This window comes from Melospiza georgiana, chromosome 1 (assembly GCF_028018845.1).
Source record: "Melospiza georgiana isolate bMelGeo1 chromosome 1, bMelGeo1.pri, whole genome shotgun sequence".
Classification (NCBI taxonomy): domain Eukaryota; kingdom Metazoa; phylum Chordata; class Aves; order Passeriformes; family Passerellidae; genus Melospiza; species Melospiza georgiana.
In genome coordinates, this window is record NC_080430.1 from 63,915,762 (window position 1) to 63,934,164 (window position 18,403).

The window sequence follows — 18,403 nt, forward strand, 5'->3', positions numbered from 1 at the left end:
ACACCTGAGAAATGCTGTGAGTTGAGTTGCTTGATGTTGCAGTCTCTTGCTTCTGTAAACTGCACCTTTATCATTTAATCACATAACACTCTTAAAGGTCTTTGAAAGAAAGTTATCTCAGATGAAAACAGCTCTTAGCTTCCTATTAAATTAATATCAAAAGTTACAATCTTATATTAACACTAGATACAGAGATGGCATGGCCTTGAGTCACATTGGTATTGCACAACATGTCAAGAGGATCACCATAAAACCCAACCCCCCCCTCATTACAAAAGGTGATTGAGAGCAATATTAAAAGCATAAGGCACATTTTATACAAAGTACACTGGGGGAAATGAGTTACTTGCTGAGATACATCTTAAGAATAGCCAAAAGTAAGACCATTAGTCAGCTTAGCCTAGAGCCTTCTCCCACAGAATGCTTAGTGGAAAGTATAAATGCATAAATGATTTGCTGAATACTCAGAAAATTGCAACACTTGACAGAAGATTTGTTAAGATTTTAAAAAATAGATTCTTCTTCCATGCCTCTGTCCTATTTCTTCCAAATGCTCAAACTTCCACTACGTCCTCTAGCACTCACATTCTCTGAAAAAATCCCTTCGTCCAGGATTTTTCTCTTGGGAAGCTGAGAAGCCTCAGAGAAAAGGAAAACAATTCTTATCTCATTTGCTTCTCCTGTATGGAATGTGTTTGGAGATTGTTTCATTGGATTCTGGTGTGAGTTGTTTTGACTCATTGGCCAACCAGGGCCAAGCTGTGTCAAGACTCTGGAAAGAGTCACGAGTTTTCATTATTAGCTTTTTAGCATTCAGTAAGTATCCTTTCTGTATTCTTTAGTATAGTATAGCATTCTTTAATAAAATATAGTATCATAAAGTAATAAATTAGCCTTCTGAGAACATGGAGTCAGATGCACCATTACTGCCTTTGTCAGGGCTTCCCTTCAAATACAGTAAGGTCCCACGCTAGGGGCTTTCTCAGCTTTAACCACACTATGAGATTAAGAATCCAACAACAATTTCTTCTGAACCTGGCCTTTGCTAGCTTCATATAATGCCCTGGAACCTGGTATGGGTTGAGACATCCAGCATTGCTGTTCATTTTAAGTAGTCAGCACACTGGTCACCTTGCAGCAGAAGGGCTAGTGGGGCACACATGACTCAGCCCATGAACAAAAACACAGAAAGGAGGTAGGCAAAATTTATGCTGAGAGGTCCTAGTTCTGTCACAACCCCAATTCCTAAAAAAAATATCTTTCCTTCACACCCCCATAGCAAAAAAAGAAAAAGAAGTTAGCAGAAGATCTTGAGTAATCTTATGAGCAGGAGGTTTCAGTGGCACAGAACAGCTAAGGCTTGCTCCTACACAAGCTATCCAGCAGCAGACTACTTACCAGATGATAAAAGGAATCATTGCTGCATTCTGATCAATTACCTTTGGATGTATGACATTAACATGACATTGATGATGACCTTAACTGGGTAGGTGCATGGTGCAACACAGTGCATCAGATTTGTTAAATTAATGATTTGGATTCTAGTTACCAAATCTGTTTGACAGTAGAAACTGCTCATGATATTTTCACAGGAGCCATAGAAAGCTTCAGGCAGCTGATTGCAGCATAATATGCAAAGCTGACCCCGAGAATACTCTTATAATGTTTTGGAAGGATTTCTAACCCAGGTTTAACAAAACCAGCAGTAAATACATGAGTGAAGTATCAAAGAAATACAAGTTCCTATAGCAAAAGAAATATTTGCAAGGAGTGGAAAAATTCCAGTACCTCTATGGTTAAGAAGCCACATAAAACCAAACTTCCACTTTTAAACAAATTTAAAGATAAAACCTTCCCCCTCTGAAAATCACATTTATTTAAAAGATACATCATACTTTAATTCCAATTCTTTTTAAATTCAAGACTAAATACACACAAAACCAACTTAATCTGCCTGGTAAAGAGTTAATGACTGGCTTTGACATTACTGAATTCTGTGGTTTACGCTCCATTTCAAATAACGCAAACTTAGCAAAAATTAATTTATAAATAAAATTAACAAGCAAGTAATGCTACCCAGCTTTTTTATGCTGCTGTTCCATTAAATAAGCATGGAAAAAATATACACTACTCTTGTATAACATAAACAAATTTTCAAAAAAAAAGAGAAAAAATAATTTCAAGCAAACATCAGATTGATGAGCTCTTCTGAAGAAACCACAAATGAGCCAAATGTTCTGTTAAAAAGCATGAAGACTGGAGTGTATCTCAACCCTCTCTTTCCCCCTTCCCCAGTTAAGCTGGAACAGCTACCTCCTGTCCTTGGAAGACGAGAGAAGACACCCCAAAGTGTCCAATATTACAGGAAGCTTTGTAGGACCATTTCTCACCCCAAAAGCCAGCTAAACTGGCCTAGGAAAGAGCAGCTGTGTGATGAGAGAGAGAAGCTTGGGCAGATTACTACATCTGGTTTCCCAGACATCCCTCCAGTCCTTTGCTCCAAAGGCTAGCTCCATTAGGACCCTGCAGAATTGTGGCACTTCCACACTGTCAGCATCTGGGAAGATTCAGCTTGTATCCTGAGGAAAGGATTATAAAAAAAAAAGGGGGCAACTGTGAGGATGGATGGATGGAGGAGGAAAGGCAGGGGAAGAGATGGCCAAGAAATGCTCCTTCTGCTTGCAGTGGTTGCTGAAAGTACAGCTGAAACTATAACCTAAGGCTGAAGATCAAGTAATATTTTGAATTGTATACATCTCTGCTTTGGCTCTTTGTGATTACACTTTTATGTCACACAAAAATAAAATACACCTTTTTTCATAACATTACAAAATTAAACAGGCTGGCTGTCATTCAAGGATTTTAACACACAAATGTAAATATTTGAGTAGGAAAATAAAATGGAATGAGAAGACTGATTTATGTATAGCAAATGTGACCAAAAATTGGGGTTTTCTTTCTGCTGAATAAAAAAATACAACCTTCATTAGACAGACTTTTCTGGTTCTTGAAACTGCCAAAGCTAAGAGATTAGTGGAGTCTTATTGTCTCTAGGATTCCTAGTCAGGCATGCAAAGTAAGAATTCCTGTATTCAATTTATAATCCTGATTTCCAACACTGGAAGGTACAACAACCTATGCACAGTCAAAAGACTTTTTTAAAAATGGAGCATTACTAGAATAGATTTGATAGAGACAGAAAGGTTATCTGGTCATGCTATCAGACATTTTGGAAACAGTTTCAATTTATCTGGCAAGTTAGCTTCTGGACAATACCTATGTATTTCTGGCAACACTTAGAGAGAGAACAGCATCCTAAAGCAGCAATTGTCCAGATCTTCAAAAAATATGCCTTTTATTTCACGTTACAGCATTAATATGCTTTATGTTTTGGAACAGATAACCATGATATGATAAACATTTCAAGGCATCCAAATAATCTATTTAAAGCTACTCAAGCTTATAATAATCCCCACAGAGGAGAAAATACTACTTTCAGAAACATAAGGCAGACCATGGAGACTTTGACTCCTGATTAAAATCTTTATGGAAACATGATTTTTTGCAAATTCTAGGGTGACAGCTCCTCATTAAATGAATGACCACTCCTTGTTACTGCATTATCTTCTCTCCAGGCTTCACTAAACCATAAACTTTCCTCTGTCATCCCATACAAGACCTGAGACAACGCCATGGCAGCAAATACAATGACCAACCCCCAATTATCCTGGATGCAATCGTGTGTTACTCTACTTCAGTTGTTTACACTGCTACATTACAAGCTCTTTGGGGCCACATTTTTTTCTATCAGGTACACAATACTTGCACAATAAAATCCCAATTATACAAATAGCAATGAGTGACAAAGTGGTTTTCCTTTAAAGTGAACAGACCAATTACAGCTCTGCATGTTATGCTGCATACTTGCAAAAGCTATTGTGATTCATTTTTGTGTCTTAATTGAGGCATGGGCACGATTTCTTGGCAAATTAACTCTTACGGCATGATTGCTCCACAAGGCTGTTTGACAGGACTAAATCCTGTATGAACTGTGGAAGAAGTGATGCATGGAGCAAAATGGAAAGAGGTTTCCCTCTCATTGCTGATGCCTAGTATCACAGTAGACTTGGCAGCAATGGAAAAAAACATAATGCATAAAATCAAACTGAGGTACAGAGCATGCCTACAAAATCTAACAGGCAAAATCAAGTGAGCCTCCACAAAACCCCTTTGAACCAAGAAAAAAATAAAATAAAATTAATTAAAAAAAAAATTAAAAAAGGTGACCTGGGACAAAGTATCTGATCTGCCACACTAAGGCACAAAGGGCTCTATAACTTTTTAGTAAGATTTTCTAGTTTCTAAACTTGTCAGGAATAACACATTTTCCCAAATGTAATTCTTGCAAATCCTTTGATGATCTTAACTAGAAGTATCAATCAAAGTTTGAAAGAGTTATAAGGAAATGGAAGCAAGATTATATTAGTGAAAGTACTTGGCAACCATGAAATTAGAAGATGCCACGTTCTACACCCTTAATGAAAATATTAACAACATATTAAACTAAATCTGAGCCTTCTGCTGATTCTTAGTATTTCTGTGAAAAACAGTGGCATGTTGTGAATCCCAGAATCCTTTGTGGCCAGAGGGCACAGAGATGATCGGTATGTTTAATATTTTGATGACAACATCAAACATACTGCAAGTGCACTGCAGAGTGATCAGCCTTTGGCAACAGATCTTGAAAACACCGAATTTATTCTGCATGAGTCTATCACCCAGCATGTGCAATGGGTTTGAAGCATTCTGACAGCAGTGGACTGACTGCACACACAACACACTACAAATGCACAAGAATGGCTACATGGCTTTTGGCTCAAAGTCAGCTAACATCTGGCCATCTCAGAAGGAGGCTTCAATGCTGACTGCAAAAGGCCAAGTAAAAACATGCAAAACAAAGGAAAAACATGCAGAGAAAAATCATATTTTTAAATTCAACAACTTTTAATAAAATAAAATATTAATATAAAATCCACACAGATAAATTTTCACACTACTTAATTGTCATAATAAAATGAATGGAGGAATTTATTTAAAGCATGTTAATAAGGGTGTTGTCCAAATGCTTCTTCAACACTGACCAGCTCGGGGCATTGACCACCACTGCAGGAATCCTGTTCCAGGGTTTGAGTGCCTTTTTGGTAAAGAAATATTTCCTTAGGTGAAGTCCAAACCTCCCCTGAGGATGCAGCTTTGAGCCATTCTCATGGGTCCTGACATTGGATGCCATGAAAAGGGATCAGCACTGTTGTCTCTCTCTTTCCTTCTCAAAAAGCTGAGAGAGCAATGAGGAAAAAACCTAGACACCAATAATTTAATGTAATTGCCACTACATTTCTGAAGTAAAATTTAAAATAATACAAAGGAACCTTTTATACAACAGGAAATGCAGAAGACAACAGAAATAACAGTAATATAGTAGTCAAGGTGACTGTGTAAGAAAAATATACCAAGAAGATAACAGGGAATTTCCTTCAGAGCCAAGAAGTAAGTTGACTAAATTTTCTTCTTGTGAAGTGCTCACTCAAAGTAGCTGGAAAATATCTCAATTATTGCAATTTACTACTGAAAAGATATTTTTATCCCTTAAAATATCTCTTTGCTATATGACATTAGTTATATGTGTCTGTATATGTTATACAGTAGTTCTCACATACTTGGAGATGCTGCTTCTACTCACTACTGATGGATTATAACATTTAAAAAAATAAAAATAAAAAAATACATGTGGACAAGGAAAACTAATTAATAATGCTATCCCATCTAAGTATGAAATGACAGGCTGGTACAAAAATATTTATCTTGGCCTAAGTATTCTGTGCATTAGCAAAGTCAGCAGTGAAAAAACTTGAAACATTCATAAGACACAAAAAACGATACAGAAAGAACTTTATTAAACCCTAGAACAACAATGAAAAAAACCCTAGTTCTATAGCCATACACAAAAAACACAGCAAAACAAAGACAGTTTTTTAATCAAAGTGTCTTAAATACAGCAGCCCAAGCTCTCTGGAACACAATTTCAAATTATGAAAATAATTCAGGAGCAATGTTAGAGTCTTCATTCCCTGGAAGTCAGTAAGAAAGGCTGACAGAAAAGATTGGTTGTAGATAAACAGTCGCCATTCTCCTCCCTCCTCTCTCTCTCTAGGGCAGATTGCAGACACAAGTGCTCTCTGTATAGTGTTAGTTTCCACTCTGGAAAGACCCTGAGTGCACAGCCCAGCTTCCACCTGGATAACTGGACACCCATTCTCTCTCAGTGTGTTCAGAGACAAAACCCACTACCAAGAGATGGCCCAAGCATCCTGCTTTGGTACTGCTTCTGCTAACCAATGGGAAACTAAAACAGGGCCAATACTTCATATTTGTCCTTTCATGACTGCCAGCTGCCCTGAAATCATACAGAGGATTTAGTGAAAGCACAATGTCTTGACAGTACCTCATCAGAACTGCTGAAACCAGAGATCCTCAGCAAAGCTCACAGTCATCTGAAAAGCTCCAGAAACCAATCATTTCATATAAAATCAATCCTTATCATCACCCATAAATACCTGTTTATGGCAAACTTGTAGAAAGAAAAATATTTAACACTAATCTCTTTTAAACTCTCAACACTCCTAGGTGTACCAGATTAGGGATAATTGCTGAAGACAACTAATGAAACTCAAGACTCAGAATTTTAGTTTTGCTATTCCCTGCTTTGCAATGCTACACGTTGTTCAAGATTTCCTAACAGAAGTGCTATTCAGAACTCAACACCATGCATGCCAGGGAACCATCATGCTAAAAATGGAATAAAAAGAAGTGATATTTTGCCACTGCAATTATCCATCCAGAAGCAATTGTTCCACATAGGTTGAGGAAGAGTGTTTCCTGACAAGACTGACTTTCATCTGAGCACCTCGACTGCTACCATAAAGTAAGCTAATGTAGTAGTTAATTATAAAGTGTATAATTAACAGCAGTATATTCCCTGCCATCTGCAACAGGGATGCAATGCTTTAGTTTTGTAGTGCTACATACAAAAGATTTTCATTCTAAACTAGAATTAATAACAACTACTTCCATAAAAAATATTTATATTTTTAACTTAGTTTGCTGAATGAGCCAAAACTGTTTGCAATATAAAGTATTGTCTTTGCCCAGAAAGCCTCTCACAATATGTAGGTTTTTTATAATTATGAAAGCCCCACTTAAGGAAAAAAATAGATTTCGAGTCCTGCAATTTAGCCAAAGCCATCCCAGGACCCCACTCCACACAATATTCAAAGTTCAGGCTTGTTTTACTTTTGTGTCTCCTTGGAATACTGTTCACCAATGGCAGCTCCCCTAGCCTTCCACTTTATATACTAAGCAAAACCACATTGTTATACATAAAGTTGCTTTGCCCAGGAAAGAAAGAGCCCTCTCATAACTGTAAATGCAATCCCCTAAAATATAGCACTGAATATGACACAGCACATTTTGAAAAAACTTACTAATAAATTGATGACACAAAGAAAGCGCTGTACAATCAGCTGTAGAAAAACTCTGCATAAACAACCTAACAGTAGACATTTGTTCTCCACTCAAAGACCACTCTACTGTATTTCACAATACTTTTTCTTTTACTAGCTTTCCTTACAGAACTCTGCTATATATTCTGATTTGACATCGCTGCTCATGTAAAAAAAATTAAACTACTACTTACTAACAGTTGAAGTTCACAGAAAACACCATTAAAGTTAAAAAATGAAAATACTCAACAAACCACTTTCCACTTAAGATAGGTTATTTTCTTAATGAAATTTTGTGAAATATTCAAGTTCATGTGACTTGTAAGTTCAAAAATATTATGGAGTGGAGAGGAAATATTAACCATGCAAAAGTATGCAAAACGCCCTCAATTTCAGTACACCTTAGTACTGAACACTTAGTCCAAGGCATTATGAAAGTATGCAGCCTGTGCTAGAAATCTACAACAGTTTTTTGCACATTACATTGAATTCAAGATATTAAAATAATATACAAAAAGAAAAACAGCTTATTTCAGAGGCTGAAAAAGTACAAGAAATAGGCTAATATTTGTTAAATCGTGGTGATTTCAGCAATCTCTTTTCAATCAGTTTTCGAAGTGGAAAAACTTTTCATGGCACATCTGTACCTCCCTGTTTTAAACTAGAGCTTCAGCAATACATCTTCTGTGAAAACAGAAGTGATTGTTGAAGAGATTGTGGCTCAATAACTCAGCAAAAAATTGAATAATGGCTTTGAATTGCTAAAGTCTTTCACTGGATGGATGAAGATTCTGCAGCCCACAGCTGCAGCAAGCTGGCAGTAATAAATTCTCCATGCACTGCAAACTAAGGATCTAACTATTTCATCCATTTCTAAGTATGTGAAAGCTGGAGGCAAAGCCATTTTACAACTGAATAAATACTTGCTTCTTTCCTTATGGCCTCTAACAGAGGTAGCAGTGTAAGGCCAAACAAGAATAGAACTCCCTGGAGAAGCCTGCTGTGAGGAACGTCATAGCATTTCTTCAAGAAATTTCAAAACAATAGCTTAAGGGCAACTTTTTCCATTAGAAATCAAATTATTTTGAAAGAGTCAATATTTATAATAAAGGCCACAGTACAACACATGAACTGAATTACTCATTTTTCAATCCAAATGTACAATACTCAAGTTGAAAATACTTTCCAAAATCTCACATTCGTTGTCTGCAAAGACAAACAAAACTTGAGTTTCTTTGTTGTTATGCCAAGTAAATACATCTTTATGCTAATACAATGTGGAATTTATGGTATATAAGTACAATTATAACAGGACAGACAAGTCTGGGGTTTTTTCTTTCCACACATGCCATAAATCGCAATAAAATTTAGATAGTTAACTTAAACAAGGTCATAAGCCTGACTTATTACACATCTTATCTCTGTCATACTTTCTTGAAGAATAGTCCAAAGTTTCTTTAGAACAGCTATACAGGGCTGACTAACAATTCTTATGCTACTTATAAATGGCAGCTTCTCTCCTGCTCAGTAACTACTTGCCAATTTCAAAATCATCTGTTTTATATTACTGAAAACTCCTAGCTTTCTGAAAAATGTTTCCTTAGCTGCTTCTCCAACAAAATAACAAGCATATTTATGTATTCTCTATTTCAGTTATTGATTATTTCACAATATGTATATAGGTTGTAGAAACTTATCCTACTAAACCAAGAAATCTGACATGACAGGATTTCTGTCAGACAATCCCAGCAGCCAATCCAATGCACAACAATGAGAGCATTAATTCTACAAACCTAAACAATAAGAAAAAATTAGTGGAAATCACAGATGAGCTTCACAGAAGAAAAGAGAGGTACTTGTCTTTTCAAAAGAGTGAAAGGAAAGGGCATTTTCAATTTTAAGTAAGAACCTTCTGTGTGCATAATGTTGAACTTAGAATTTGTGAATATAGGCTTTGATTAGGAAAAAGGGTTTCCTTGCATACAACTGATAGGAATAGACAAAAGTTTATCACTGGCCTAAGTAAGATTCATTATGGATCCCTAAAGAAGGATAGAGTCAAAAAAACTTTCAATCGTTGGAGACTTCTTACTAGAACATTTAAAACTCTCAGAGCCGTAGGTGAAGCCCAGAGGATGTGACATCAAATGTTGCATTTACTCCTTTTGATTCAAAGCATTCCATACAAAGATAAAGAAGCTGCTACACCAGAATTACCTGAGTGTTTTTAATGTACATTTCAGTCCTTCAAAATGGTACACAAACAGAACAAACATCACCTGTGCCTTCACAATGAATACTGACATAATTTGAAATCTGTATTTTTGAAACACAGGTAAAATTGAGATATAAAGAATAAATACTAAGATACAATAAAGCTATCATAACTAACATACATGCAAGAGCTTTAGGCAGATACTGGCCCCAGATAGTGTACTGCAGGTAAAACTTAGTATTTGATTGAATCCATGTGACACTACAAATATCCTACTGAAGTTGAAAGCTGATAAGCTTTGAATGGGTCTCAGAAACACCCCAGAGTGTCTCCACTAAATCAACTACCAGCAAAATCAATGTATTGCTGAATAGGATTTAAGAATCCTCGGGAGGCTCATTAAATTTTCATAGCTGAATGAAAAAGGTTTCCATCACCTTCTTTAAGAAATTAGAGATAAAGTAAAATGAACAAATTTTACCATTTCCACATCACCTCCAAAAGATCCACGCACAGAACTTCACTTGAACAATACAAACCAAAATAAAATACTCCTTAAAAGACCACATTTTGCAAATAGATGTGTACACCATAACAAAAGCATGGCTTTCTACCACAAAGACACCACAAGACACAGCTATGACTACTAATAAGAACAGAGTCATATTGTACCCCAATTATTATGTGTGAAGGTAAGCCCAGATACACTTCAGTGGCTGACTTTTATTGTAGGGATAAAATTTCTTACCTTGAAAAGATTGCTTGGCTCTGTCCACCAGTTCTTCAATAGAATAACTTGCTAGATCTCCTCTGGCATGCTTAGTTTTACAGTAGGTACATGCATTGAGACACCTGTTCAGAAAATGAAAATTCTCAGTTTCTAGCCAGGAAAGTCTTTATAGGCACAGCTGTATTTATTAAGTATCTCTGGAAAAATTAGTTTTTATATCTATGACCAGAAAATAGTAATATTTTGTTTTTAAATCAATGCAATAGTTTGAAAACTGTTTTGCTGTCCTAACTTTTTAAAGTATCTTTCACATCTATATGTAAGTTTGAAAAACAATCAGTGGGAACCACATACAAAACTAAGAGTGGGAATTTAAATATTTTTTAGAAAGGTATAATCAGGTTAATAATTTTTTATTACTGAAGGTCAATCTCTAGGTTTCTGATTCCTCTATTACATAAAAAATCCAACCTGAACAAGAAAGTAAATGAAGAAAGTCCCAAAAGGCTGCAAGTAGATTTTTAAAAGTGCATATACTTGAAAAGACACTTCAATAATTTTTTATATCTTTCCTTTGGCTAGTATAAAGAGAACAAACAATGTAATGAAGACAGAATCACCAACTAGAAAAGAGAGTTTGGAACAAAAGACTGCAAAACTAATGAAAACTCCTACAAGAAAATGAAGAAATAATGTGATTGCTTTTAATTTACCTGACAGTATACTAAAGGCAGACTTATTCAGAGTACAAGGATGGAAAGACCAAAACAAACAAAAACTGCCTCTCATTGTAAGCCTGTTATGCTTTTCTTCCCTTCTCCCCTTTTTAGAGCTGATATTGCTCTAGGTTTTTCAGATTAAAGCATTTAAATCTAAGCCCTAAAACCCTCACAGACCCCAAAAAACTCTTTAAATATTTCTATTGTTCATGCTTACTAGAAGACCATAGATTCTGTCCAGGCCATAGCTTCATAAAATCATACAATCTTTAAGGCTGGAAGAGACCTCCAAGATCACCAAGTCCAACATTTGACTGATCACCACTGCCTCAAATAAACCACAGCACTAAGTGCTACATTCATCTCTTGAACACTTCCAAGAATGGTGACTCTACCACTTCCCAGGGCAACCTGCTTCACTGCCTGGCCACACTTTCAGTGAAGATGCTCCTCCTGATGTCCATCTTCAACCTCCCCTGGCACAGCTTGAGGCCATTTCCTCTTGCCCTGTCACTGGTTTCCTGGCAAGTGACCCCCACTTGGCTACACTCTCAGGCATCTCTAGAGGGTGATGAGGTCTTCCCGGAGCCTCCCTTTCTCCAGGCTAAAACCCCCAGCTCCCTCAGCTGCTCCTCACCAGGCTTGTGCTCCTGATCCTTCCCCAGCTCTGATCCCCTTCTCTGGACACAGACCAGCCCCTCAATCTCCTCCTTGCAGTGAGAAGTCCACAACTGAGCACAGGATTGGAGGTGCGGCCTCACCAGTGCTGAGTACATGGGGACAATCCCTGCCCTGGTCCTGCTGGCCATGCTATTGCTGACACAGGCCAGGATGCCATGGGCCTTCTTGGCCACCTGGGCACTGCTGGCTCCTGTTCAGCCACTGTGAACCAGCATCCCCAGGTGCTTTTCCACAGGACAGTGTTCTGTCCACTCTTCCCCCAGCCTGTAGCACTGCAAGGGGTTCTTGCAATCCAAGTGCAGGACCCAGCATTTGGCCTTTTTGAAATTCCTAAGGATGGCCTTGACACATCAACCCAGCCTGTTCAGCTCCCTCTGCAGACCCTTCCTACCCTCCAGCAGATCCACACCCCAGCCCAACTTGAGTGTCATCTGCAGACTTACTGAGGATGCACTTGATCCCCTCATCAACAGAGATATTAAACAGGACAAGAAAACATTTAGGTACCAGAAAAGGCAAATGTTCCAACTACAGCATAGTTGGAACTAATACCAGAGAACTTTCAAAACAGTATCAAAAAGGCAAAGATAGCACAGGGCAGGTTTTGATGCAGCTCCAAGACTGTGTTTATTACTTGGATGTATCTTGTCTTCTATTAGGATATCTGGCATCTCCATGACTAGCTGATTAGTGCTTTGCAAACTCAAAAGGTTTTTCTTCACAAAGACTCCATTCACATGTTAGTTCTGCTGCTTTTGCATAAGCAGGGGTTCAGGAAGGGCAGAACACTGCCCAGAATTTGTTCAGCTGCCCTCCTGACACTGCACATCCCCTCAGCCCCGAGACCTTCTCCATTCAACAGAATACTAAGTTCTAGGAGAACATTTGGGTAGTTTGTGATTCTCTCTGGATATGTATATTATTTGTTGTGCTTACCAGATCAAAACATCAGATTTTAGCATTCACTCCAGATCAGAAAACTAAAAGATACTGCTTAACAGCAGCAATCAGGCTGTTCTATTAACTAAAAATGTATATGAAAAAGGTTGCCAGTAGAATATCCAACAGGGTATTAAAAATAGAAAAAATCCCTAAATCTGAATATTTACAACCTGTTCCAAATAAGTGACTCATTGCCACCCAAAGGCAACTTATTCATCAGATGTATCTCCCCTTTCTCCTGCAAATCAAAAGCTTTCCATTGCACAGGATCTGAAGCATGTGTAAAAGGCAGCACTTGAAATCAAGAAAGTGTAAGCAGAAAATTGGTTTATACTTTGTCTGTGTAACCTATGTAGCAAATGAAAATGTTTTTCTTCTAGGTTACTGTCATCTAAAGTTTGCCATGAATGGCGTTCCCTCAAAGCCCATGGGTATTTCTTCCCCCTCCATGCTCCCCTTACACAAAGCATGTCTCCTTCCTTTTTTTTTTCTTTTCTTGATTTTCTTTTTTGTTAGTTTGTTTTTAAAGCACAACTCTCCATTCAAGCCAACACGTCATTTCTAAGTATGCTCCCATCCCAACATACCACTGTCACACTCCTCTCCCTCCACATCATTCATTCAGCAAACCAGCCTCTTTCCACATAGCTGCACAGAGAAAAAAACATTACAGATCAGTTAAGGAAACATAAAATCAGTTTCAGAACAAATATGTCTGCCCTTTTGGAAGCAAAACACAAAAGGTGTGATATTATGTACTAACCTTTGTACTACACTAACTTTTGTTTTCTCCAAGAAAATAAAATTACCTGCTATTTTGTCAAACTTCTCGGGTCAAGAAGAAATTTTACTACAACTATCCTGCCCCTGGAACAGCAGATTACTTTAACACTGGCTTTTTCAATCACAGAAGAGAATTCTGTCTGCCATCAGTAACAAAGGGATGCACCAAGATTTTTTCTCTTGGGATAAAGTAAATTTATTTGGCTCAAATTGAAGCTCAGCTTTGGAAAAAAAACAACAACAAATGAGAAAAATGCAACAACAACTTTTATAATTTCCTTAAATTTGCAAATTCTGCCTTAAGAGTTCCAACAAAAATTTTATCACAAATTTTTTGTTGCCTTGAACTGTAACTTTGAATGAAAACAATGCTTTTTGTCAACATTCAGGTGTGTCACGTCATCCTAAGATTGTTAAAAACTGTAATATTAGTAAGTTACTTTAAAAAACTTCTAAACTTACTCTTTTGTAGTAGAGCTAAAATCTAAACTGGTGTTGAGGTACAGTAAAAAGGATAATTTATGCTGTATACATAGAATTTTCCTGTTCCCTTATCATGTATGGTGCATCTATAAAATACACCATGCCACCTCTTTCTCTCCTCTCCTTAGAATTTATGCATAAATCATATCCATTCCTTACTATGTATTTTGCTCTGTATTTGGGTAGCAGTATTTGAAAAGCTTTACAGCAAAAATAGTAAACACTAGAAGTGTTAAGTACTATGCAACATTGCTAAATACTGAAATTATTAATCTCCAAACCTTGAGCATAATTCTCACATCTTCAATCAATGCTCCTGTCCTACAAGACCGCACTACCTGAAAACATGCGGCAACAGCAGCTCTTCTGTGGTATTTCAGTAAACTCTGTCACAAAGATAGCATGGAGATGTGGAGAAACAAGCATGAATAAAGAAGATATTTTCCAAATATTCACAGTATTATTATTATTATATTTGCCAATATTTTCACAATATTATATTTTCCAAATATTCACTGTAGTATATGGTATTGCTTCCGAGACATTTATTACTATGGTCTTTAAGTACAACTTCAGAGGGTTTGTTGATTTATTTTGGGGTAGGAGCTGAAAGTTGGAACTTGGAGGCAGACTTTTTTCAAGTTTTGCTGTGGTAATTAACTTATTCCACTATAAATAAGTTAAGACACGTCTAAATAATTTAGTTTTTTCATTTTTTTGGTACTTAAAGAGATGATAAAACAAAACCAGAAAGAGACATACTTAGATGTAACATAGAAAAGGATCAGTTTTAGAAAGCAAACTAAAGGAGACAAAACTTTTATATCCTGTTTGTACTATATTTGTTAATAACAGCCGGGATAAGGAAATAATCTTTTGGGATACAGCCGATCAACAAAAGGATGCAGATTTAAACTACTTGTAAAAATGCTGAACTAACCACTTTTCACAGATATAAGAATTACCAATTCTTCAAAACAGAAATTTAAACTAAACCATAAGTATAATCAAGGATCTGTAATGGTTTCTTCCCTAGTAAGCTAGCCTCCTCTCCAAGTTTCCAGCATAACAAATTACTCATATGTCCATGCTGCCACACACTCAGACCACAGACAATCAAGTGGAAAAAGGCTTTTGAGAACTCTGAGAATCTGAGCACCGCCTCTCACTAAGTGGCATCCACCACCAAGTGGTTCGCCTAAAACCGACACCTCCTTAAAAACCAGCCTTTACCACAGCTCCAGCTCACATACATAGGACTACACAGCCAAGAAGCCAGTACTTGCAAAAGAGTATTTGCTTTGTGTTAAACTGGGAGCATTCTTGAAGCATTTATAGCTGGTTTGCAAATGTTAGTTTGTATTGATGCAGGTCAAAGCTTTTTTTTTTTTTTGCACAAAGAGATCACAGACATTTATAGAAAATAATTAATGATCTTTGTGTTTGTAATTGCCAATTTGTTTTGGCTAAATTTTAGAGTGATTCCAGAACAAAAAACACCGAGCCCTGGTTTTCCAACATACTAAACTGATTAAGGTACTTTGAATTATTAACCTTTTGCTTTGAATTATTAACCTTTAATCAGCTATGTGCCCAATACACAGAACTATTCACAGCAAGATAAAATATTATCCACAGATAAATCACCACCATGTGGCTAATTAAAACACTTTTCAAACACATTACCAAACTGAGCATCATCAACATTTTGGTAAAGTGCCTAAAATTTTCTTGTAGACATAGGTAACAGTGGTCTTTACAATGTTTATCTAGTATGTGCTCATGTTTTGCATTATACTAACCCGACTCTTCATTTTCAAAACAGTAATATTCCTCATAAAACACACACTTAACATGAAAGGCTCCCCCTTACACATGGAACTAATTATGAGTAGGAATGCTTATGACACAGCAGACAAATAAAGACTTTCCTTCAGTGGGACTAATCAGTGGATTTCAGCAGCAGACAAGCATGAGAGTGCAGACACGAGGAAAAATATGCTGGTTCCTCTTAGTGGGACTTATGCCACTAAGTTTAGTGAAGACAAGATTCCACGCTCAGATAGGAAAAATATAAAACATCTTTCATTCAAGGATCAGAAAACAGCTCAATTACAGTGTGTGACGAGCCATTAGTGTGTGTGTCATTCAAATTGAAAGTGACTGATCAAGACCACACATCTGTGAGCAAGATGGGAGAGTTGAATGCTCATACATAAAATATATATAATATATATAAAATGTGATAGAAAATCTCTGCTACTCTGCAGGTGGTTAGTCTTGGGGAAGTGTTCCCTCAATTTCTGGAATAATCTGGTAAAATCCTGCTTGCTTCTGAGGTGGTGTACCAAATTGGCAATTTGCATAAAATCATTAATCACAATTCAGACTAAACACTAATATTTGCCATTATGAGATCTGACTAACTTTACATATTCAAAATTTTATGAAGTTTGTCCTATTTAAAAAAAATAAAAGAAAAAATTCTGCCAGTATTGCAGTGCCACTGACCCCCCTGGCACATTATATCAGTACAAACATGAAAAGATTGCTCATCACTGTCTCCCACACCATTTCTCTGCACCTACCACCAGACTTCCTCGGGTGGTCTCAATAGCTCCAGGCCAAGAATATTTTGTATTAAAACTATGGTTTTCCTGAAAGGAGAACGTCACTTGCTTGCTTCAAAATACAGGTTAGAGAAGAGTTTTATGCTGTTAAAAGATATTTTTACAGTTTCTATCAAATGTAATTTTGACAAAAATGTTCTGTAGTGTGAATACAGAGAAAACTCCCTTTGCAGGCTTGACTGAGCAAAAGAAATACACAAAATACCTACTGCCAGCAGGTGAAAAGATGGATACTAGTCACAAATTATTCATCAAAAGCTAGTAGAATTCTACAAATGTTTTTCTGCTTAGAATACCAAGTTTTGAAAACTTAATAACACTGACACTATACTTATGGTTAAATATCATACTATATTTGTAGAATTAAATGCCGGTAATACTTCTTCGCATTCTACCTCTATGAAGTCTACTTTTGCTTCCAAAATATCTAAATTCCCTCAAGCATAACAGTAATGGATCAGGGGGAAAAAAGTTCTTCACAAGAAATTAAAAAAAAAATAAAAAAAAAAAAAAAGGGCATGTCCAATCTGCCTGACTTGTGTTCAGGAAACTGTTCTTTTGCTTGAAGTTTGCACATTTCACAATAAAGCTTTTCAACTCACAATGGCAGGGAATATAACTTCCTGACAAGTATTTGGGGTATGGGAGGTTGTTTTCACTTTAAAAATATTCAAGATTTAAAATACTTCTGAAACAGTGGCAAGCAATTTCTCATAAAGGCTAATTAGTCTAAGCAGCAAACCACATTATTACAGAAATACTGTTGCTGGTATCCCAGCTTGTTCAGACTGAGCTTGGACACCAGCCACAGGTACACACACGCACTTGAGGTTACAACATTTTCGATATGATAGGAACAGGACTTGTCTGGACTTATCCTTGTAGCCAAGTATTTTAGAGATATGCTGTGATAAAAGTTCTCTGAAAGTGCAATGCCAGCCTGAAAAGTCTCTCAAAAGAGGTTTAGCAGAAAATAGTATGACCTTTCAAGCAATACTATACAACACATGGGACTGCACACATTTTTCTCAAAGTAGGATGCCACCATGAGATGCAATCTTTTAATTCTGCTACTCATGCCATGCTCAGTAAAATGGCAAGGAAATGCATTAAATTTTGTTCTTCTAAAGATCCTGGAAGCCCGTGTTTTATTTGGTAATGTCTCACTAGTTACTAATCAAAAGGAATTTGGAGAGAAGGAGCGCCATTAGTCTGATAAGCCATAACATGATTCAATTTCGTACTTTAAATATTTGCATTTTCAGAAACTGAATTCCTACAGTCAAGTGTAGGTGACTCAAAGGTCACAGCTGTGTAGTTATATCATCTACATTCACCTTGCTCACTTCAAGGTCAATGATTTAAAATCAAGTGCATCAATGGCACTTTTCAGTGTTTGTCTAATGAACTTCTTGATTAGTTACTCTGGCCACACAGTTTTGCAACTGAATTAATATATTAAGGCATTCTAAATTGATATTACAAGATAAAATGTCCCTCTGCTAAGGTGCACACATCTGTGCTGCCCATCCTGACCCAAAACAGTGCAGACCATGATGCTTACTGGAAACTGCAATGCTGGGTTTTTTTTCCTATACAATTCAAACTAAAGCCCTATGATTCACAGAGACATAACTTATTTTAAAATAAGTATTTCCAAA

The 18,403-nt window shown here is 36.7% G+C and overlaps 1 protein-coding gene across 1 annotated transcript in view; it reads right to left on the bottom strand.

Moving 5' to 3' along the window:
• Positions 1–18,403, bottom strand: part of CDKAL1 (CDK5 regulatory subunit associated protein 1 like 1) — a 379,153-nt gene that overhangs the window by 196,565 nt on the left and 164,185 nt on the right. The window contains exon 9 of the mRNA XM_058022013.1: positions 10,523–10,626. Coding sequence (XP_057877996.1) covers positions 10,523–10,626 — 104 coding nt within the window. The remainder of the gene's footprint in view (positions 1–10,522; positions 10,627–18,403) is intronic.